At 46.6% G+C, this 23407-nt stretch overlaps 1 protein-coding gene and 1 long non-coding RNA gene across 3 annotated transcripts in view; one reads left to right on the forward strand and one right to left on the reverse strand.

Annotated features, from left to right (window-relative positions):
- The first annotated feature begins 3906 nt into the window (after positions 1 to 3906).
- On the forward strand, positions 3907 to 14749 carry LOC119015664. The gene is made up of 2 exons (XR_005073428.1): positions 3907 to 4272; positions 13260 to 14749. It is a non-coding gene; the product is annotated as an uncharacterized LOC119015664 (long non-coding RNA).
- Positions 14679 to 23407, reverse strand: part of LOC119015660 (histone demethylase UTY-like) — a 32234-nt gene continuing 23505 nt past the window's right edge. For both annotated transcript variants that reach the window (XM_037091878.1, XM_037091877.1), the window contains 13 exons: positions 22400 to 23367; positions 21482 to 21611; positions 21207 to 21312; positions 20902 to 21107; positions 19801 to 19862; positions 19562 to 19636; positions 19323 to 19471; positions 19080 to 19194; positions 18786 to 18973; positions 17795 to 17936; positions 17543 to 17669; positions 16573 to 16743; positions 14679 to 15941 (listed from right to left, as the gene is read on the reverse strand). In XM_037091878.1, the coding sequence (XP_036947773.1) occupies positions 15912 to 15941; positions 16573 to 16743; positions 17543 to 17669; positions 17795 to 17936; positions 18786 to 18973; positions 19080 to 19194; positions 19323 to 19471; positions 19562 to 19636; positions 19801 to 19862; positions 20902 to 21107; positions 21207 to 21312; positions 21482 to 21611; positions 22400 to 23367 (2469 nt within the window). In that variant the 3' untranslated portion in view covers positions 14679 to 15911. The remainder of the gene's footprint in view (positions 15942 to 16572; positions 16744 to 17542; positions 17670 to 17794; positions 17937 to 18785; positions 18974 to 19079; positions 19195 to 19322; positions 19472 to 19561; positions 19637 to 19800; positions 19863 to 20901; positions 21108 to 21206; positions 21313 to 21481; positions 21612 to 22399; positions 23368 to 23407) is intronic.

A 23407-nucleotide genomic window follows, 5' to 3' on the forward strand; every position in this document is an offset into this window, starting at 1 on the left:
ATATTGATCGATTACTGTTACAGCCTCCATTGAGATAATCTAAAGCCGAGGCTCAAAGGGGGCTGGGGGACGCAACATAAGTGTGCTGCTGCCTGTGTGTGTGTGTGTGTGTGTGTGTGTGTGTGTGTGTGTGTGATCTCCATGCTCACCTGTCGCTGCACTCTCTGCCCCTTTTATCACCTCCCCCACTCAGCCAGAGCGCAGATTACACTCAGGTGTGCTCAGGTAGAGGGGGAGGAGGGTGCCGTGAGAAACACCCACAGAGAGAGACACACACATCAGAGGCACGCGTGACGAATACAAAGAAAGTTTAGCAACTAAAGCATTTCAAAGTCAGTTTGCCAGCAAGGGCGCTGGCATCCCCCATCACCCGCCCTCAAACCCCCCACTGGTTACATCATGGAATATTGCAAGAAGTCTGCAAATCAGCCCATTAGTTTATTAAAAAAAAACCTTGTCGACTGTCAAACTTTCTCGAAGGTGCACAAGTTTCGCGAAGCTCAAGGTTGGCGCCTTTTTTTTCCCCCTTGCTTTCTCCAGGCCGTCCGCCTTTTCAACCACGCCACGTTTTTATTCCGCATCAGTCCCCGCCTGCCTTGCAAAACAGCACTAAAACTCACAAGCTCAGCGCAGGAGATGAGATATATTAGTTTGGAAGACATCCACCGAGTATTTCGGAGTCGGACGGTTTATTAATGAAGCAGGTCGAGCCCCGGAGGCAGAGCAGGTAGAGCTGAGGCCGGTGTTATTACAGGTGTCATGCGGTATCCTCGCTGCAGCAACGCCAGACAATTACATTTCTCTTCCTTTCACTTCCAGGTCTAACATCGCCTCTCAAGGTGCCTGACTGTGATCTGTATCATGGCAGGAGATGATATGCCAGCTTTTTTTTTTTTTTCTGTGAGGAGGACTGTGGTTTAGTCATTTTCTGATCCCCACCTACGGGAGGAGTGCAGAGAGAAATGCACAATTTCGCTCAGTCTCCGCGCGGTCATTTGGTCAATTTTCAGCTTTTCTCGGAGACGGCGAGGGAGAAAAGGCTGAAAGCAAAATGGAGATGGTGCCGGGCGAGAGCAAACTCTGTGTGATTCATCGTCTGATGATTTAGCACCCAGATGTGTCCAGATGTAGCTCGGTGATAAAGTGAACGTCGGAAAATGTATTCCATCTTAGTTCCTGTGCACCGAAATGTGAGTGTGAACGTCTCATTCTTTGGTTTGTCCCGCTCATCAGACACCTGGCGACACCCCAGCACCGTTTTTTTTTTTTTCATCCGTGAGCTCCAGCAGTTGGAAATTGTTTTTCAGCTTGAAAAGCCACCCACGCACCGACAACTACCCGCGGACTACAGGCTGTTCAGAATGTCCTTGCTTTTATTCACTTGTTTACATTCACCCGCCTTGTGCGCAAAGAGGAACGGAGGAAAGGCGCTGTCAGTCAGCCCCACCTGCCACCTCCTCCCTTTGTGCGTCTCACGGTCGAACGTACTTATTAGCATTATAAGACAGATGTGCCCATAATTGAACAAAAAGTGAGATCAGCGTTATCTCCGAGAGTGACATTTATCAGCTGTGCCGTTGAATTACAGTTAATCAGCCGCTTCTGATTCTGATAAACGGAGTGAACCCCTGATAACTTTACAGTACGTGTCATTATTTGGCGCCACCTGTGGTCACTGGTGGTAATGCTAAGAAATCTTAAGTCTGTATCCAGGTCTAGTAACACTGACACTTACCTGACCCCCTCCCAACCCAAAGCTTCTGTATGTGACGACCAGGGAATAAGACCGTATTGCTCCAGAATCGCTTCTGCACGTTTAAGAAATCCCAGATTCACAATATGAAACAACCTGTTTATTGCTAAAATCTAAAATAGCAACTCATTCATGCTTCTTGAAGTGTTGAGGCTATACTTCATATATATACTGGTGCAAAAACATTTTTTCTTTGTTTGAATTGGAATGAATTTGAAAGGCTGACCCCGCCACTGACAGTGCTAAGCTACCTTATAGAGCGGTAACTTATGAATTGAAATTAAGTTATTGGCTGTAGAGGAAAAACTACAAACCTGAATTGTATGATCATTTTTTTAAACTATCGTTATTTCAAAGTTGAGTAAAGGTTGTGCAAAAACAACGCTGAATTGACAGATCCTGCTAAGCTCCGCCACCCCCCCCTTAGTTACTGATGCTAGGTCGGATAAGCTAGTATCTGCGAGTGGGGCATTCGAGCTTCAACAAGTCAACAGGTCGAAAGGAAAACAACTGACTCTGGCTAACCTCAGATCAGGCCCAGGCGGTCAGGGTGTCTGGCGTCGCTTTTAGAGATTCCCAGCAACCTCTCCTAAACCTTGTTGACTTGTTTTCCTTTACATATATACAGACCAAGCACATGGCACGTTCAAGTTCGACTGGACGCAGGAAAGTTGAGTGAGGCACATCCCCGTGCTGAGCTTGCCCATGCCTGTCCAGCCTGCACAGTCACGTGCTTCGTAAGACGTAAAACCGTCCAGCGTAACCCTGAAAAGAAAAGTTGCCAGTTGAGGTGATCCAGACAGAAATGTTCCCCTTCAAAACACGTCTTGACACAAATTAGTCGTGTAGAGGTAAGGCGCGAGTGTCAAGATCCTTTGCAGTGCCTTTTTTTTTTCTTTTTTTTTTCCCCGGAGGTGTCAGGATCCAGCCTCCGGACATCTCCCCTCGTCACGGCGGCGGCACAGCTCTGTGGGTTGTGACCGTTTTGCACAGGTGGATATTGATAAGACTGTAATTACATTAAAAGCAGCTCATTTTTTGTGCGTTTTTTTCCCACGTTGTGCCTCCGTTTTTTTTTGTTTTTTTTTGTTGCCGAGCGAGGACGGAGGTAGAATTAAAAAAAACCTAACCATTATAATTGTGCCGGTGCCTGGCATCTGTCACCTGTCAATCAGCCTCTCCCTGCCTGTTCTGCCAGGGTGCCAATCACAGTTGCTGCCCACCTCTTGTATTTTTCCACCGGCACATGAAGCATCTTCCGCTTCTTCGCCTGAGTTTACTTATTTGTTCAAACAGCAATAACCACACATTTGTTTGGTTTTTTTTAAAGAAAAGATGGAATTTTCAGAACGGCGGCTCTCTCGCGGTCGCTCAGCGGCGGTGTGGCACTCCGGGGCCTCGAACCCGGTAATTTATTTGCCGTTATTAGATTCAACCTCTCGTCATGCCGCCGCTGAGTCGCCTGCATTTACTCTCTTCTGATGGCTTCTCCGCCTCACTCAGCAGGCAGTACAGGATGAATTTAGATCCCTATTTATAACGCTGTTGCAGTGCAGGTTGCTCTGGGATTCTCTTAATTCGAAATGCGCTTCAGCTGCTGGCCGCGTCGCCGTGCCAAAACCTGTTTTTCGAAAAAGTCGTCTGAGGGGTGTAAAAATGTGGATTTCGGCGCAGTTCCGTGCAGAAGAGGAGGGGAAAAAAAGGGAGTATTTCTGTTGCAACAGGGAGAAAAATCTGTTCAATCAAAGTTGCCGGATGGCCTCTAGGCGCCTATTCTGCCGCTAAGCCGCCTTCTTATGCATATAATAGCTGTAACTACTGCCATTACCAGCTACTCTGAGAGAATTGAGATGAGTCACAGGTGTTTCAGAGCTCTTCGCTGAGGACGCTTCGCTGCCCTTCTTAAGACGCGCCCCTCAAAAAAAAAAAAAAAAAAATTAACTTCAGGTGACACCGAAATGTGTCGCTTTTTTTTTTTTTTTTTTTTTTTTTTTTGCTTTTAATGGCCCTGCCGTGTGTGTGTAGGCGTGCACACGCATGCACACAATTGATGCGTAGGGGTGTGGAGTGGTCAACTGATGAAGCACTGTGGAGGCTGAGAGCTCTGGAGAGTGGTGTGTGGGTTGGAAGCCTCCTCTCCTCGCACTGAAACGCGCACACACACACAAATACACACACACACACACACACCAAAGCCGGGGGAGGTGGAGGCAGCAGCGCTTGCTTTCACCGGCTGTCCATTGATCAGTGGAGAGGTTGGTAGACTTAAAAGATCAGTGTAGAGACTGGTGGAGAGCAGAGAGAGGGATGGATGGATGGAGAGGAGGATGCCGGGGTCCTGCAGGAGGATACAGGGTTTAGAGGAGGAGAAGGAAGGGAAAGGTAGAGAAGAAAGACAGGAAACAGCAAAGTGTGTGAGGAGATAGGGAGAGGAGGGCGAAGGGGAGAAGCGAGAGAGGCAGATCACGGCGTCTGGGGGTTGCCCTGGGTTTTTAACAGTCTGGAGGAAGCCCCCGCTGGTAAGCGCTTGATGTTTCTGTGTCTCTTCCGTGCCATGTATGTGCACATTAAGCCTATTTGTATGCCTCGTCTGTGTCTCGTGCTGCCCATGCTTTCGCTGTTGAGCCACTGCAGAAGGAGAGAGAGAGAGAGGGGGAGAGAGGGAGAGGGGGGACGCCAGGCGTCTGTCTCCACAGTGCAGCAGGCAGCGGCAGGAGGAGCACTTCCAGGCTCCCTTTCCACTGCAGACAAAACCATCCAGCCTGTTATCTGTTCAATTAAAAACAGCAGCGCGCTCCTCCGGGCTGCCGCCACTGCTGCTGCTGCTGCAGGATTCATTCAGACTGTGTGTGTCTGTGTGTGTGTGTGTGTGAAGGTGTTAGGGTGGGAAAGAAAGAAAATCACACACAGACTTGCCTTCGTTTTCAAGTTGTCGTCTGCGGGTGGGGGGGGAGAAAGAAAGAGTGATACTCCGCAGGTGCCGCTTCCCGTGTGTGTTTTTGTGCGTGTCGTTGGCGTTCCGGTGTTTTCTATGAGATGTCAGGTGTGGTGTGATGTGGCTGGGGGCTGGTGGGGGGACTGACAGGCGCTTTGCATTGTTCCATCACATCCACTCATCCCAGATAAATCAACCGTACGAGCTTTTATACATATTGTTTTTGCAGCAGGCAGTTTAAGGAGAAAAGAAAAAAAAAAACACCTTCAGGCTGGACAAAAGAAATCCTCCAGCTTTGCTGCAGCAACCAAATCTCAACTTCAACGACCAGACATCTACTTTATGGCATTAATGTGCCTCCTGTAGGAATATTTCTCTTCTTTATAAGGGCGGCAGCACTGAATGTTGAATATCAGACTGCCACAGCTGCAGTCGGTGGTGATGCAGTCAGTGTTTTTAACCATCAGGTTGACCCTCAAGAGGCCACCATACAGAACTCCATCTGAATTTTACACGATTTAAAGATTTTTTTTCTCCTCGGTTCCATAAAAACAAACAAGATTCTTTTGTGGTTTTTGAAACAATAGTGATAAAGTGTCAAAAACGTTATTTCCGCTGCCTGTTTCTGATTGGCTGGGCTTTTTTGTAGGATAGCCAATAAACACTTTGCCAGTGCAAAACAGTAGTGTGCGCCAATCAGAAAAAAAGCATGTTGCTGTAAAAAGAAAGAGCGAAGGAGCTTAAATTCACAAGGTATAACATAAAATAATTTGAAAGTTACATTTAAAGGTTTAAAAAAAAAAAAAAACAGCAGGACAACTGAATCCAGGCACAAATGTGATTTCCTCCCCTAAACTTTCCTGTCCTGATCGATCACACGTCCTGCCAATCAAGCCCTCACCACCCCCAATTTGTACCTCCCATCTCATTGGAAGCTCGGGCGCAAACAGCAGCTAATGAGATGCGCCGATCGGGAATCTCCGAGCTCCTCTCCATCACTTTAAACCACATCCACTTGTGGCTCGCTGCGCGCTTCGCTCCTGTCCCCCCCGGAGGTCCCCGGACCCCAGCTTGTGCAACCGCCGAGCCGGGCAGCAGCTGAAGATTCCCCCCCTTCCCTCCCTCCCCACCACCACCACCACCTCCCTTATGATATGGAGGCAAACACGCGTTGACGTGTCGCGCCGCGCTTCCGACCTCTAGTATCGGTATGCGTCTTCTGTACACACACACACAGACACACACATACGCACACACATGCACAGCACTCTCATGGGGACATGCGGCCAGCAGACGCAGCCACGGTAAGTGGAGCCAGTTTCTTCTTACGGCACTTTTAATCTCCCGGAGGGAGAATAAGAACTTTCTCCAGCCTCGGTGTGTCGGTGTCGTGGTTGTCCGTGTCGGAAAAGGGGAAGTTTAACAGACTTTTTTTTTTTTTCTCCCTCTCTCTCTCTCGCTCGTCGGCACCGCTCCGCCGATCACAGCCTCTCCATGCGGATTGCGCAACGCGGCGCATGATCGGACTGTTGAAAAAAAAAAAAAAAAAAAGGGCAAAACAACGCGAAAAACAATTCTGTTTTGCGCTTTTAATCCGACACCAGTGTCACCGCTAAAGGCTCATTTGGACCAAAGTCCAGCTCATCATCTCAGTCGGGCTTTTTGCTTTGGCCATGCGGGGAGCACATTTCACTCCCCGCTTGGGTTGAAAAATGGGATTTTTGCGCACCGATCTGTCGTTTTTTCCCCTCTAAAACCCGTACAGCGCTGTTGAACAATCACTCGTGTTTTGTTTTGTTTTTTTCAATTTCGCAACTTTAATGTTTCGCTACTTTTGAGATCCAAGCGTGCTGCTCGGTCCCGTGTGTGTGTGTGTGTGTGTGTGTGTGTGTTGGGGGGGAGGCAAATGCGCAAAGTGTGTGGTCTCCAAGCTCTCCACCCCCGCAGAGACGCACGGTTTGCGCGCACGCACGCACACACACACACACACACACACACAGATGCACACGCGATTACGCGCACATTTACGCGCGCAAGCACGCACGAGCTCTGTCTGTCACGGTCGGGCATGGATGTCTCTGGGTCTCAGGAATGCGCCCGGCGTTTTCTCTGTATTTTTCACATTAAGAGCAGCTTGGGAACCGCTCTCAAAGCCACTCTCTGAACCGCTGCCACCGAGCAAGCGAGCGCGCGGCGGTCGAGCGGACACTTCCGGTTGCGCATTTCACAATAAAGACTTGCATGGCGTGACGCAAACCAGGGAAACTGCGATGGTCTTGGCAGGGCGATTGTCACGAACCAAAGTGTTGAGAAAGATGTTGTCAGCGGTTTCTCCCTGAAGGGCGCACCGAAATTTCAATTTCAGATGAGTAAATAGTGGAGAATGCTGTTAATATTCACCAAATCATCAATTCGAAAGCTATGAATTGTGACTGTACATGAAGGTGAACAGAAAACAACAGATCCTCTCAGTTTGCAGAGCTGGAGCTGCGTTATATGGGTCACTTTTGCTCGAAAAATCAGGTTAATCGACTGTCGCAACAAGTAACTGAGACTTTTCTGTCGATCAGCTTGCAAATTGACCAGCTGTTCAATTCAGATATAACATATCAGCTAATATATGCCATGAAAAATGACATTAGATAAGCACTTTTTGCCTACTATCAGGCACGTCTCAATTCACCGGCAACAAATGTCAGAAGTCTAGTGGCCTAACTATTCAATATTTAGCCCACAAAACACATTTGAGGTCTTTACTTTTCACAAGAACTACATGCTTTTATTTTGAATGCAAAAACAGGCACTGCTTCCGGTGTGCTCCCGTTAAACCCGTCCGCCTTGACGCCGCAGGGTTGGGGGGGGGGGGGGGGGTAGCCCCCGCCTGGAGAGGAGCGAGGGGGAAATTCTTGTGTTTTTGGTATGCGATTACCCAGCGGAGAACCCATGACTGAAGGGGAGGAGGAGGAGGAGGAGGAGGGCCGGGGTTGAGTTTAGGATACATTCCTCGCCTTCCTCTTTAACTTAACCACATTATCGGAGCTGCTGACATGTTGCCTCCTCACATGACACTCATAATCTCCCAGCTGATGCCGAACAACTGGACAAAGTGGTCAGTTGACCCTCAGCACTAACGAGGAGGCGACACAGACAGCAGAGGAAAAAAACAAAAAACAAACTACAAGTCCCAGTTACAACAAATACTGATACAATTATAAACATGATCGACTCTAATTTATAGTCAACCGAAAACATCTATCTATCTATCTATCTATCTATCTATCTATCTATCTATCTATCTATCTATCTATCTGTCTATCTGCTGTTAATTCATAACTGGCTATGCTTGTCATTCTCTTTTCCAAATGAATTAGGGACTGTCTGAAAATTTGTAGGGGAGGGGAACCTTTAAAAAAAAAAACTAGAGATGCCCGTGTGCATTGCTGGCTGGCAGTCGCTGTTCAGCACTAACTTCTCTGCAACACAATAAATTATGTCATCATGTCAAAACTGCTATTTTCAGATTTTAGTTCATTTTCGAATGTTTTTAGCAACATTTTTACACTGCACTTTACATAGGCTTAAATCAAATTAAACCCTTTACTGAGCGTCCCGGCAGTTCTCCATTTCGTCTAGCTCGAGACGTTCAGCCTGACTGTGCTTCTGTTAGAGAATAAAAATGAGGCGTTGCTAGTTAGTGAGAGAATGTTCTGTCCTTGCTAACAAAGATCCATGTTTAGCCTACTTTTTCTGAAACATGACGCGTCGCGATACCTGTAACAGACGCGTGAAACGCATGTTTACGATCAATGACACACACAGGGAATGTCTGCGACGTAGCTATTGTGATTCATCTACTTAAAAAAAAAAAATCTTAAAGAGAGCAATTTGCAAAAAAAAAGACTTGAAATAAGATCTAAAAATGGGTCATGGAAAAATTCAAGACAGCTCTTTAAAAAAAACAAAAAAAACAACTCCCACTCTTCTGCCCCCACCTCCACTCTATTAACTTGAATACGGTCCCTTAAAAACCTGAATTTATTTCATTATGTCCATCAAAGTCCTTACACTGTTGACAGCGCCTACCTGTGAAGGCAGAGGTGGTTGCACACACAGTCCTTAGTTTGATGTTAGCTTGAGAAATACAGCCACATTACATCTGACATATTAAATGGGGCTTGCCAGATTTGCATAAAACCAGCAGAGCGCTGTCTGTTCTTTGGCGTCTCTCTCTCTCGAAAAACTGTAATCGCCCACTCACTAATGACAATTACTATAATGGACTGATTGTTGGATTATGCCACCAAAGTGGTTTCAGCGCACATCTGCATAATTGTTCTTAGCATATACGCGCCCGTGGGCTCCTGGCTGCCATTAGCTGTTTTTTTGTTTTTTTTTTCTCAGAGAGGGGAGTGATTGAGGAGCCGTTTTCGAGAAAAAAGAAAAAAAAAGAAAAAGGTTGAAGAACAGCCGCAAATTGTGTGCCAACTGTGTGGGTGTTCTGAGTGTGCGTGTCTGTGGAGTCGGGTGCTGTGCGAAAATGCACTAAATGTTGTCTAATTAAAAGAGAGGTTTTTATGCCGTCGAAGGGACGGAGCAGCTGCATGGAGGTGGGGAGGGGGGGCCCAATCCCAGAGCAGAGTTCACTCTCAGGCACTGAACCCCTGACCCCCCTCGGCTCAACGGGCCACCAGGGGCCTCGCTGCCCAAACAGGTGGAAAATGAATGAATTTGGAAGCAGGGTGTTTGTGATAAACAGCATCACGCTGAGTCATTTTATAAAAAAAAAAAAAAAAAGTTCAGAAATGAAGATTACACAAGAACTCAAGTCATCCTCCGCAAATGATGCAAGCTGAGCCAAGGGCCAATCAGTGACAGGATGCATCACTGGTGCCAGTGTTATCCAAACTGTACCAGCATCGGTTCATCCTGCCTTTTGAGCTCGCCTTGGACTCCGAAGAGAAAGTGACTTGATCACATTTTACATCCTGAAAAAAAATCAAAATCTTCATCTCTTTTGCGGATATCCCACTTTTAATGATCTGCATTTTTATGACGTCATATCTTGTTCAGTTGTCCAGCCTTGTGTTCAGATTTCTGCAGAGAGCACTATGAAGGTGTTTCCTGTTTCCAGCGTTTGTCAAAAAAAATAAAAAAATCAAATCAGTGAAAAACCGCCGTCACGTGACCAACAGATGGACGGACACATCCGCGGCACATGAGGGGGGGGGACTGTGGCAGCGTGAGCCAGATCAACAGCTGAACCCAGCTTTCCGCTTACAGTCCCTGTTTAAACATTCAGCGAGGGGCTGAGCGAAACAAATCTGTCGGCCTGTTGTGTCCTCCAGCTAAAAAAAAAAAAAAAAAAGTGCACACCCCCCCCCCCACGTCAGATTCAGCCGGGGAGGATTGAGTCAGCACCGAGGAAATGATCGTCTCGGCGTGTGTGTGCGCGGCTCTACCTGAAAATCTGCACGGAGGGCTGCTGTTACTTCATCTCCTCCTCTTCCTCCTCTCATTGCTCATCTCCTGAAAGCAGGCCAACATCCCACACACACACACACACACACAAAATCACGCTCCCTCTCACTCTCTCCTTTCTCTGAACAGCACTCTGTGCTAATTACTCTCCGTTTCCATAGCGATGGGTAGCACCTCTCTTTCTTTCTTTTTTTTTTTTTGGTTTTCTTGGATAGCCCATCGCAAACATGCCTCGCATCACGTCGTGCGACAGTTTATTGTCGAGGGGATGGGTTTTTTTATCTCGCATTCAGCCCCAAATTATCAAGAACGTGCAAATGTACAAAGCTTTAAAAAAAATATCTTTGTGATATGATCGTGATTTATCGTGTATTCCAGGGAATATCTTTTGTAAACGAGTGTGTGGTTTTTTTGGCCTCACAGTTGAGTTAGTCATTTCCTGTATTTCCCAGAATGCATTTCCACAGCTGGAGTCAACAGCAGAGTGACAGTTTTGCACCACTCCCCTATCTCGGCGATCAAAACTGAGCTCCAAACTCATTTTCAGATGAGCAGTTTGGATGATTTCACAAGACAGATTTCGAATCCAATCACACAACTTATGTGATGAAGAAGACTGCCCCACGATGAAAAGATCTGGACATGGCTGCAGTTCCGTAAAACGCTGTCGCGCTGTTTTGTTTCGCCGTGAAGCTCCTGAATTGTTTGCGCCATCAGGCAATTTTCCCTTTTGTGTGAACTTGTCCTTTAATCTTTGCTTTTACTTCATAAAGATATAGTCTGATGGTTACATGAAATACTGAAGTGAGTCTTCTTTCCTCACAAAGCCGACATGGTGATTCATCGTTAGCCCTCCTAGTGCCGTGCCATGAATGATCGGTGCTCAGAATTCTTTATTCAACGGGGACATTTCAACAAGTTATTATAAAAGAATCTATTCAGCTCGTACCAATGAGCGTCCCCCCTGCCTGGCAGTATGTCCGTGCCCTGGCCGTCACCCATTAGGCTCCATGCAAGTGAGTCATTTTGACACAGCGACACATTTTGAAATATAAACGTGTAACTCAACAGTGAAACGGGTCAGAAACCTTACAGAGGCGGTGATCACGGCAGAGAGCGCAGACACCGGAGCGGATCCGAGGTGGGAGTGTTGGGCCGCTTCTGAGCTGAACCTGGGAGAGAGGGAGGACGGGGGGCAGAGAGCGAGCCCGGCAGCCTGACGGGACAAGAAAAAGGGGGAGATTACCGCAGTGTCCCTAGGTTCATTACTCATTAAACACAAAGGAATGCTGCGTTTAAAGGTGCACTGTGTAGTTTTTGTTTTTTTTTAAATCAGAAGAGAAAGATGTTCTTTAAGCGTGGTCAAACTAAATAAACAAACAACTGAGTAAGCGGAGTAATCAAACGATAAAATTAAATGGAAACGCAACCAATAGTACTGGCGGACCCTGCCACCTTTCTAGTGTCAAACAGTGTTCTGGAGACCTCTGAGAACAGTTTCTTTCTTCAGTTATGGGAAAAAGAAGTCTTACTTTATATAATTAATTAATACTGTAATGCTGACAATCCTGATATTGGATTTCTTCTGCAAAAACTACACAGTGCTCCCTTTAAAACAAATTTTAACTTTCACTCCAGATTTATTTAGGAAGGAGATTTGGAGACATCTTAACGCTGGAGCAGGAGTTAGCTATTCGCAGCTCTGTCAGACCATCAGTTTGTTTTGTTCCTTTAATGCCCTTATTAATTAAAAAGTGGGTTCAGCCCTCCTCCTCCTCCTCCTCCAGTGTGCCTCAACACCACATTATTCTCAATGACCCTGGGTTTTATGAATGGGCAAGCAGGAAGCTCCACCATTGGCTGAGAGCGACAGCCAATCGGGGGGGGGAGGGACCGTTTGCAACAGAGGCGGGAGCGAATGAATGGACGAGTCAGACATTTTTAGAGGTCAGGGTCCTGGGGTGTGTGTGTGTGTGTGCGAGCGTGCGTGTCTGTAGGTGTGTGTGCGTTCCCGTGCGCCTCACACACTGACCTACTTGCTTTTATTGCGGCCGCCTATACATAGCTGTGGGAAAAAAAACGCGGGCAGACAATCGGCCCGGGTTTTAAAATTAGCAGTCAGGGCCACCTGTCTGTCCTCTCACAAAGGCGGAAACGCCAGAGCGGGGCAGGGGCAGGGATGGAGGGAACAGGAAGGAAGGAGAGGAGGGGGAAGAAGGATGAGGATGGAGGAGGGGGGGGAGCATTGATCACACTGCTGGTTTAACTCCTTCTCTTCTTGCTCCCCCCCCCACCCTTTTTTTTTTTTTTTTTTTTTCCACGCTGCGACACAGGGAGACATTGTTAGGCGGGTCTGGATCCGAGGCGAGGTGGGGGGTGGTCGGTGGTCCGGGCCAAGCAGAGTTCACATACCTCTCCTGCTGGATCGCTGCCAGGTCTCAGAGGCTATAGGTGGAAGATATAGGGAGATGAGGGTTAAAGGACTGTTCCCAAACTTCCCCGCGTGACGTCAGATTTTTGTCAGGGGACGGTTGTTGGTGTTGCGGCAACGCAGGATGTTCGGTGGCCCCTTTATTTTCAGTCTTTTCAAAACGTGCACCCACCCCCAGTCCCCCCCCAGCTCTCGCTTTACATATAACGCGACTGTCACTGTATCACGAAAAGTCTCAGGGTTTCCTGCCTTTGTCGTGTTCAGACAGCCGAACAGGAAGTCTTCATCTCCTTAACTGATGAAGACTTCCTGCTCTTAAAAAAAAAACAAAAAACTACCATCTTGTTTCCTCGAATCACGATTTTTTTTTTTTGTTCAGCCCACACTTTGGTTTTGTTCCTGTGCGCCTCCGCCGCGGTGAGAGCCGTGGGCAGAGAGTCGAACTGTTCCTGGAGAAAGGCATTACGACAGCGGCGAACAGCGCACAGCAGCGCCGCTCTCTGACTGCCGGGCGATTCAGCTCTTATCGCTGCTTTCAAATGCGTTCTAACGTTGGGTATGAAAACGTTGGAACTGCTGATTTCCCGTCTCGTTGTCGTGTGTGCGGGTTTCTCACATAAATTGGTTCTCATCCCGGCGTCTCTGTGTGTTTCTTTTTCCAGGACCCCCTGTCGGACTTGGAACAGCAGATGGGCGCTCCGGGGAGAGGGAGGGGAGAAAGCGGCGGAAAAGTCCATCTGCGGCAGTCAAAATGGACGCCGGAACAGCCGGGGCTGAGGCGGCCATCTTGGGCTCAGTCCGGGAGCAGAGAAGGGACTGTACAGCAGCTTAGCTCCTCTCGCTACATGCACCTCAGCGTGTACCTGAAGCTACACTGCTAGCACGGCTAAAAATCACCCCTATTTTGCATGTATGTTAGCGCGTTAGCTGGTATTCTACGACAAAACACTCAAGGTTTGTGGCGTATGAGTGATGACGTAACGTCTGCTTGACATTGTATCTATAGGTTGTACTTCTAAACGTGATTTTAAAGAGCCCTCATATTTAACTTTACCTCAGTTCCTGCAGGGACACAGACAGCAGCATATCCGTTACGTAATAGACTGACGTGGAATTTTCCACAGGAGGGATCTAAATGTACTTCCTCACACTGACGGTCAAACCTGCAACACAGGAGGACATGTGGAAAGGGTTTCAATGGGGAAAATTGTTCTTCTTTTCTCGTCTGTTAAGGATGTTTTGAGGCGCAATGTTGTGATTTTTCTCCTGCTGTATATTGCACAATATTCTGAGTCACTTCCTCACCTACACCAGAGCAAGCCAACGCGGATGACACATCCGATACGCCCGGGGAGGCTGCTCGTTTGCCACATTTCCCTCCGCGTGACGTCGTCCGTCCCTCCCTCATCATTTCCCGTCTTGGCTGAAACACGGCGGCCATTTTGGCTCCGGAGCGGCGAGACCCACAGGGCGCCCAGCGGTTGCTCAGTAGTCAGTGTAGATCCTGTGGGGCTGGCAGCAGCTACATCTGGCTACTGGGTCTCCGCTGGCGGACATGTTATTCAGGGTACATGATGATGAAGTAAAGTCTCACTGAATTATAACGTTTGCAACACATTCTGGAACACTTTGATTACTTTACATTAGGATTAGTGTATTATTCTCTAATAGGGTTTTTTCCCTGTGTGGTTCACAAACTCTCCTTGTGATCTTTTCTGCCACGCAGCTTTCAAATGTCAAAGAAATGTCTCGTAAGCCCACCCACTGCGAAGAGAAAAGCCTTCCGCAGAGTTAATCCTGACTGCATGGGTAGCTTGGATGACGGCAGGCATTTCAATTTTAACATAAAAAACGATGTTTTGAGATTTGGGGTAAGTTCTGGACCTGGCATACAGTGTAGGATTCTGTGTGTGTCAGTCTACAGCTACATTGTCTGCTGGGTTTCAGACCTGTACTCGTACACATCTCATCCATATGAAATGTATGCAAGTGTTTCTATTGTTTTGACATTTTCTGTAAGTGATAAATGAAATGAATATATGAAAGCATTGTGGTGTGTCTGAAGAACCAAGACGCATGGATAATTTGACAACTTTGTGTTTATTGACTCATCATAAAACATTCTTCAAACAATAAAACAATTTTAAATGTCCGTTTTTCTGTACAATGCTTGCTAAGCAATTTTATTTATATATAGAAAATGTAAGAGGAGTCGTGTTAAAATGACAAAACTCCTTCAAATTTAATGGCAGGTACTCTGGAAAAAATAACAGCATTCCATCAACAAATATTTTCAAGCAATAAATATGTATTTATAAATAGTGTAAATTTACATCAAGATTAGAAACAAAACGCAACAAAAAAAATAATCACAAATTAAACTTTTTTTCATAAGTCTATGTGCAACCCATTCTCTTTGTGACTTGGCTAGTAAGTTTTTTTTTTTTTTTAATTTTTCCATTTTTTTTTAACTAAGAAACAAACAAAACATCATAGTTTTGAAAAAGAACGAGACAAAGATAAAACCTAATGTAAAATAAAAAAAGAAGAAGAAAGAAAGAAAGCAAAGAAAAGAGATAATCACCTAAACTCTTCACATTACGAAATTTTTTTGGAGATTTTGCTGTCGAAAGAGTCTTAAAATTACTATCTACCATAGAAAAAAGACCAGTTAGGCTAGTGCTCCTTAGAGGGAAATCAGAAGAAGAGTTTGGGGTGGTGGGGGGGGGATTCAAGAAAGAAAAAGCCAACGATTTCATCCTGTTACCAGAATAGAAAAAGAAAATCAGGGAGAGGGAAAGAGGGGAGAGAGAGAGAGAGAAGGTTGTCAAGTCAGTAGTCTTTTACGGGTGGTGTTGCCAGTTGTGACAGTTAACAAGTATCTACAAAACATTTTTTATCACGCATTAAGAATCCCACTCCTCCCTCTGTTCCCAACCGTTTTTGATTAAGTCCTCCATTAAAACAGGGCGGAACCATTGTCACTAGAGGGGGCTGGGAGGGAAAAGGAGAGGAAAAAGAAGTCCTGTTAGCGAGCTCGATGGCGCCCCCCCCTGGAAGGGCAAGGCTCCAGCACTTCAAAACAGGTTGCATAGACAGACACACTCGGCCGACTCAGCCTCCAGCCGTCGCTATGGAGACCAGCCATGTGGTGAGGGGTGGGGAGACGGCCTTGGCTTTCCTGAATATCAGAAATGGTCCGCGTATGTAGATGTTTGTTCTGTTTTTTTGTTTGTTTTCATCTTAATACAAGTTCCTGTGAACGGGCTTCATGGCTCCTCAGCAGAAGAAGAAAAAAGAGGTGTCACCTAATGTCAAGATGAAGATGAATGAAGAGGAGGGGCCTGGGGAGGGAAGATGACACACGGGGATTAGTCGAGTCGGGTTTGAGGTCACCGTGCAGTGAAGCAGTGTCATTTCAAGCATTTTACTTTCACAAATACCAGCGAGTGGTACCTCAGGTAGATCTGATCACCAACATGTAAAATGTCTATCTAAAGAATTACTTCCACGGGATTGAAAATTGTTATTGCATGATAACTGGTCTCAAGAAACATCTAGCTTCAAGCCAGTTTAATCAAAATGTCCGTATTGATGTAGCATTGAGAGGAACCACACCCATCACCTTCTTTTCTTTTTTTTTTTTTTTATTACACAACATCCGTGTCTCGTTGAGGAGTCTGTGAAATGTGAAGGCCATTTAAAAGCAGTGATATGAAACCTGGTGGCATTAAGAGCAAACAGTCACTTTTTCTAAAATAATAAAACACAAGTTGAGTGAGCTGATTCATTGGTCCTAGTTTATAGGTGCTTGGAATGAAACCTGAAGACTATCAGCGCTCTCTGGCGTGACGTCAATCACTGAACATTTTCAACCGTCCTGTCGATTCAAACAAATGTACTAGAATTCTCTTTCGGTCTGAAAGAAGAAACGGAGCGCCTCGAGTCCGCCTCTCCCTTTGTCTGGTGACTTACTAATGTGAACTGGTCGTAGACCTGCATCAGGTCGTCCATCCGGTGCTGCTCCAGCACCACAAAGTCGTCCAGCGTGGCGCTGCCTTTCCTGGCACAGTCCTGGCAGTGGACCACGTACTGCTTCTTGGACAGGAGCTCACGACGCACGAAGAGCAGGTTGAACACCTCCACCTGCACAGCACACACACACATATGAATCTAAGAGGCAGCACGAACTGTTTGAATGACTTGAATCTCCTTGTCTTTTCTATTACATTGCACCTCTGAGATAAGATTTGTGAGTCTGACTGAAGCTGAACAACAGAGGCGGCAGTGATGTCGTCATTTAGAGACTAATCATGGAGCTGCTTCACAGAAAGTGTATAATAGAACAATTGTTGAGACACGGTGACAGCAGACGTATAATGGGATATGGACACATTTCTGCTAAACAGCCGAAAGCCCTGCATTCAAATAAAGCCATTAGCACACCCATTAATTAGCTCAAACAAAAGGCTGAGTCGCACTAATTCAATGTCAACAAACCAACTGATAACACCCTGTCTAAAGTCACTCAAACGGCACACTGCATAATCTGCTATACGGTTCACGTGCATTTACAAATTATTTGATTTTTTTTATGCGACAATATGTGGATACAATAGATTAAAGGACGTTACGAGAAAGCAACATCTCAGGATCCATACTCATTTTGTTGTATTGTTGTCTTTCAATACACGCGTGCACACAACTGAAGCAAAAATGATTAGATTCAGATCAGCACAGACACACAATCAGGAGACAAAATTCATTTGGTTGTAATCCAGCATGAACGGTGCAAGTATCATTCAGGATGCTGAGCACTTACTCACATGGTGAGACTTTTTTTTTTTTCTTAAATACTAGAAGTGTTAACTGCTTGCCCAGAAATGTGAAATCCTGTTAAATTTCGCACCTCTGTTACTGAGATGTTCCCTGTGTGCTTACTGACCTCACAGATGGTGCAGTAGTGGGCCGGCTCGTCCCTTGTCCTCGGCCTCAGCACCGTTTCCTTGCCGGCTGACGCCAAAGCCTCCTTCACCCACTGGCACTGCTTCAATGTCCGCAGCAAGCAGTACCTAAGACAAGAAGACACCGTGTCAGATACAAAAAATACAATCGAGCTTGAGAAAAAAGACCTTGAGTCAAGCATGTAATACAAACAAACTGCTGGGAGTTGAAAGTGAAGGATTCTGGGACTCACTTGATCATCTCGAACAGCTTGTGGTCGGACACTTTGATGTTGCGTGCCATGTTCCAGGAGAGGTGCACCATGGGAACCATGGACTTGACGCTCTGGAGCTTATTCCATTCGTAACGCTCCACAGCCAGCTTGTACTGGTGGGCTAAAAAAAAAAAAGAAAGGCAGCAGAAAAATATACTGCAAATTACTCAACATGTAAACAGGAACCCAGACGATGCTTATATGCAGTGAACGATGTTGATTGTACAAAAAAAAAGGGTTACAAAAATGAACTCTGACTGTTGTACAGGCCATTATGTTGACAAATGGAAGTGCGTTTGTTCCATCATACGGATGAGAAAAAAAACATCTGAAATGCATCTGACGCCGACGGGAAATAAAATCCTGCTGCAATCAGCTCAGTTATCGGCTAAAAAGGTCATTAATCAGCTAAAAAGCATTTCAAACATCACCGTAAAAGGTCACCATATCAAAAATTATCCCTGGCAGACAACGTCGCGAGTTCCCGCTGACTCGCTAGGTACATCCACACTCAGCCACTTTATTACACACCTGTGCGGCTCATTAACACAAACCCCTAATCTGCCAATCATGCAATAGTAACTAAACACATTTAGGTACGCAATATGGTTAAGGTGATATGCAAGCAAATGCCTTTGGTCGGATTGGTTCGGGCTGACAGAAAGGCATAACTGCTTGTTGTAACCGAGCTATGCAGAGGCATCTCCAAACGCACAACAGTTTCAACCTTGGAGCAGATGGGCTGCAGCTGCAGAAGACCACACCGAGCACCACTCCTGTCAGCTGCAAACAGGAAACTGGGGCCACAATTGGCACAAGCTCACCGTAACTGGAGTATTGTTGTTACCACATCCATCCCTTTATGACCACAGTGTACCCATCTTCAAATCTATGAAAAAACGTAACAAACCACCCTCTAGATGCCTCACTATCACTAATATTAACACATATCCCACAATCCTCTGCATACCGGTGAGAGGTCCTACGTTCCAGGCGATGTTGTTGCACCAGCCGATGGCCTGCACCCAGTGGACAGTGCCGGTGTTGAGCCACACCAGGTCGCCTGGACGCTGGATAAACCGGTAGACGGGCACGTCCGCCTCGTACAGGTCCTCCAGGTTGGGCCACCACGAGCCCATCAGGAAGTTGATGTTGTTCCTGGGAGGTGAGCAATTAAAAAGGAGAGTCGGGTCAATTTTATTGGCTTGGAGCAGCTCTATACATCACACCTTCCACCCTGAGACCCTCGTCCAGTCTATCTTACTTTTCACAGAAGTTGCTCATCACTCCCCAGTAGGGCTCTGGTACTGCAAACCATTCACAGTCTCCTGGTCCGATGTTGATGTTGACGGCGCAGAAGTTATTGTGTTCTTGGTGACCTGGAGACACACAATTCTCTTCAGTGCACAAATCCACAAACCAAAACGTATGCACAACTTACAGAATAAACAAAGTGTCGTCATCTTTTGTCCCAGCAAGACAGCATCGAGTGTGGGAGTGTATTCACCTGGTATCCTGCTCCCGGGGACCTTCATGTAGAGCTGAACGGTGTTCATACCCAGGATGGTGTGGCCCACGTGGCTGAGCAGGTTGCCTGCGGAAACAACTCGGGCGAAGGCTGGTAGTTTACTGAGCTCCTGGAGTTGTTGTTTCCACCTGGTGGAGAGTGGAGACGACATTTTTATTAGTCACTGTAAGATCAGTTTTGAGACGTGGCAGATGAGGTGGTGCGAGATCCAAACTCACTTCCTTTCGTCCGACACGTCGATATTGGTTCCAAACTTGATGTGCTTTAAGGGGCCCCTTCTTTTGCGGGCAACACTGAAGCGACAGACAAAGAGAATTTACAATTAGAGAATGTTGCATACATTCATAATTCAGCTGAACCAACTATATTCAATATTAAACCAGTCTAGAGCTTTCCAAAGGAGCAAAATAATCTACCTAATCTAAGGTCAATGAATATGCAGAGCAAAGGTCAATACCTCTCTGCTGACGCTGGCTCTGTGTCCGAGGGCTCCTTTAGTGCCTTCTTCTCATTTTCCTCCTGAAAACAAACAGGAAACACATTAAGACAGCAGCACACCATCTAGAAATATTTTCATTTTATCAAGTAATACCCTTAGATGTCCTTAAACTGGACTGCATGATGGTGACTGACTGTCCATGATTTATGTGTTTCACTACAGGGACAGCTCAACGCTGTGGTCACAGACTTTATACACTTTTCTTTATGGACAATGTCATATCAACGAAAAGTCACGTGGATGATCTAGGATGATGTGTAATCTAGAAAACAGTGAAAAATGCACATTGCTGATTTCAAGATCACACCGCTAATGTCTTGTTTTTGTCCTCAACCCAAACAAATGTACAATTCATAGAGCAAACAAACCAGAAAATATCTGCATTTTAGAAGCTGGAATCTTTGTTAAAAAATTACTAAAAGGGATTCATTATCCAAATAGCTGCCAATTCATTTAATAGTTGACATCTAATGGATTAATTGCTGCAGCTCTGCAAGATTTTTCCGAACGATTAACGGTAGATAAATGGAGAATTGAAAGCAGCGCTGAGGAGGAGGAAGCCTTTCAGCAGGGGGATGACAGGCAGGTTGAGAGTTATGAAAAAGCAAATTAGGCAAAGACCAGAAGGAAGATGAAGAAGAACAACATAAGGCAGGAATGGCAGGGAGTGCACACAATGATAGGACATGATAAAATAAATCACTCGCATGGAGATGATTATTCGACCTTTGCAAATGATTTAAGAGATACAACTGAAGGTTTGACACATTCGATCTCGATGTGGAGCAGAATTTGAGCATTTAATTAAAAACGTGGCACTGAACAGGAACTTTTAAAATGCTTTACATAAGAAAGGAGGCTGGTCTGTGACAGATAGACTGATAGGGAAAGAAAGAGGAAGTCTAAGTTCCAAGAGGGGTGCAATACAAACTACGACGTGGATAATGACAGAATAATCAACAAAAACTAACTACACCTCCCCGGCGTGATGAGTATCTTGAGTCTTGAATGAGTTTTGTTAAAGTGGATTCCAGAGGACACAGATAAAGCGGAACTGACCCGTAGGGACTCCTGGAAGGAAGCAGCCTGATACTGGGCATATTTGGCGATGGTGGTGTGGGCGCGAGCGCTTTCGCAGCGCCACATCTTCTTGATGCCTGTTGGGTCCCAGTTCTCATCAGCGGGCTGAGAGAGCTGAGTCCAGACCTCCACCAGGTGCTCCGGGTTGGCCTCTACCAACGTCTTAGTGGAGAACAGGCCCAAGTCTGCAGAGAAACGGACACCAGAGACGGAGACAACTGAATAAAACACCGATGTCTTTGTGACTGATGAGGAAAAATACATATTTAAAACAAAGTATTTACCCAGTTTGAGTGCTCCAGCCAGTCCTCTGATGACAGTGACAGGGTTGGAGGGGTTTGTGCAGAACTGGTGCAGAGGGGGGAAGAAAGCATCCCTCTTGTTCTCTAGCTGCTCCAGACAGGAAATAGGAAGTTAAAAGCAGGTAGTCACAGTGTTACATAATACTCTTTATGAACAAGGCTGTTCAGGTAAAAAGTGCCTGACCTATTTCTGAACAGATTGCTGCCAGACACTTTAAAGTCGTCTTCAGCTCTCAGTCCCTCTGGGCAATACTCACATAGATGCTGGGTGTAGGAGGGTTCAGCTTGTCTTTGGGCAGGGCTGGTGAGGGAGGAGGGGGCAGCCGGGGCGGGGGGCACTTATCGAGGAGGATGCTGCTGTTGGAGAGACCGTTCCTCCCCAGATTCCTGCACATAGAAAGAAACATAGCAGGAAATGTCTTTAGCGTACAGCAGACTGAGGCAGAATAACACTTGCTGTTCTGCTTCAGATCGTCTATCAGCACTCCTTTAACAGTCCATTTAAATGAATAATCAAACGCATATGCAAGGTGTGATGTCACCTTCTTCCCCATCAAACCCATTTCCATTTGATAAAAGAAGTGCAACCGAATGGATGAATCTATTCAGCTGAATAATACCAGATAATATCTGCATGGCAACAAGGCTGCCCAGTAGCCATCGGTGTTGTTTACAGTTACATAATGATTTGCCTCTGGTTCTGTAGTTGCGCTGCAATTCCACTGGGAGGAGACATCTTCAAAACTAACCACACAGTTCAGCTCATCCCTCTCTCTACTGCACCATTTGCTATGTACAGCAGAAGCCTGTCAACTTTCAGATAAGTGATGACAAAACAGCAGGAAATTTTGGAGGACAGCTTGGAGCTTTTCAGGGTCTTCACTCTAGAAACCAGGCTCACATGGGCCACGCTAACCATCAGTGAAAAAACTTGCAATACACAAAATAATTCTAAAAATACATCACTCAGTGCACACATGCCTTCTATTTATTATAAAAAGACACACTTGTTGCTTGAATATAGTAATAGTCTTGTGTAGGTGTTGTGAGCATAATACATTGTTATGGATGGACTGATTAATCTGTGCTTCTGTCAACATCATAACATAAAAGCAAGACCATCATTCTCACTATGCTGAATAAAGCTGAGCTCATCTGCAGGATTCCACTCTCACCTGCAGGCCTTCAGCACGTCTGTGGAGCTGGGGTAGATGGATATTGAAGATGACGACGATGACGATGAGGAGGAGCTGTGTCCGTGTGGGGGCGTAGCTTTAAGACTGGTGACGGTGGGCGGCTCAGCCTTTAGTGGGCTTTGAGAGTCCTCAGAGATGCCTCCTTTGCCGTTACCGTTCACAGCAGGTGCAGTGGTTGTGGTGGGGGTCGTGGTGGTGGTGGTGGTGGTGGTGGTGTTGTTGTTGTTGGTGGTGTTGTTGTTGTTGGTGGTGGTGGCGGTGGCAGAGGGACTATGGGCGCCTGTTTGGGTGTGTTCTGAGGATTTGGGCGAGGGTGTGGCGGTGGACATGGCAGAGATGGGCGACGAGGCAGCTGAGCTGCCCTGTGCATGGGGGGTGGAGGGCAGGGCGGCCGGGTGGATGTTGTTGACTTTCTTGTGGGACTCGGGTGTGGCAGATGCTGTGGACGCAGTCCCTTCTGACGGTCCCTCACCCTCCTCGGGGCCCTTCCCCCCTGCCAGCAGGGCAGATAGTCTAGGATTGTCTGCGCTAAGGCTCTGCTTTTCGCCGCCCTCTGCCGCCTTGCCACCATCCCCAGAGTGTACGTGATTGGCCAAGCCATCTGCCTGCGGCGTTTTGCCATCAGCTGATGGCAACGGCGACGGCACCTTGCTCTCAGAGCCCCCATTGCCGAGGGCGGCGGCTGCCGTGGCGAGGGCGGCTGCGGTGTTACTATCTTTGGTAGCGGACGCACCAGCTGCTGCTCCACCTGAGGTAGAGGAGGGGGGCAGGGAGGGTGGCGATGGGAGATGGTTGTGAGCCTGCTGCCGTGGCGATGGGGCATTAGTGGAATGTCCAACCTGATTGTTGGGGTGAACAGGGGCGGTGGAGTTGGGTGTCTGGGGGTGAGAGAGGGTCCCCTCAGTATTGGAGCCCGTCGCATGTGGAACAGATCCCTTCTGAAGCCCCTGAAGGAAGAAGAGAGCAGCTGTTATACAGTGACAGAGA

Source organism: Acanthopagrus latus, chromosome 24 (assembly GCF_904848185.1).
Source record: "Acanthopagrus latus isolate v.2019 chromosome 24, fAcaLat1.1, whole genome shotgun sequence".
Lineage (NCBI taxonomy): Eukaryota > Metazoa > Chordata > Actinopteri > Spariformes > Sparidae > Acanthopagrus > Acanthopagrus latus.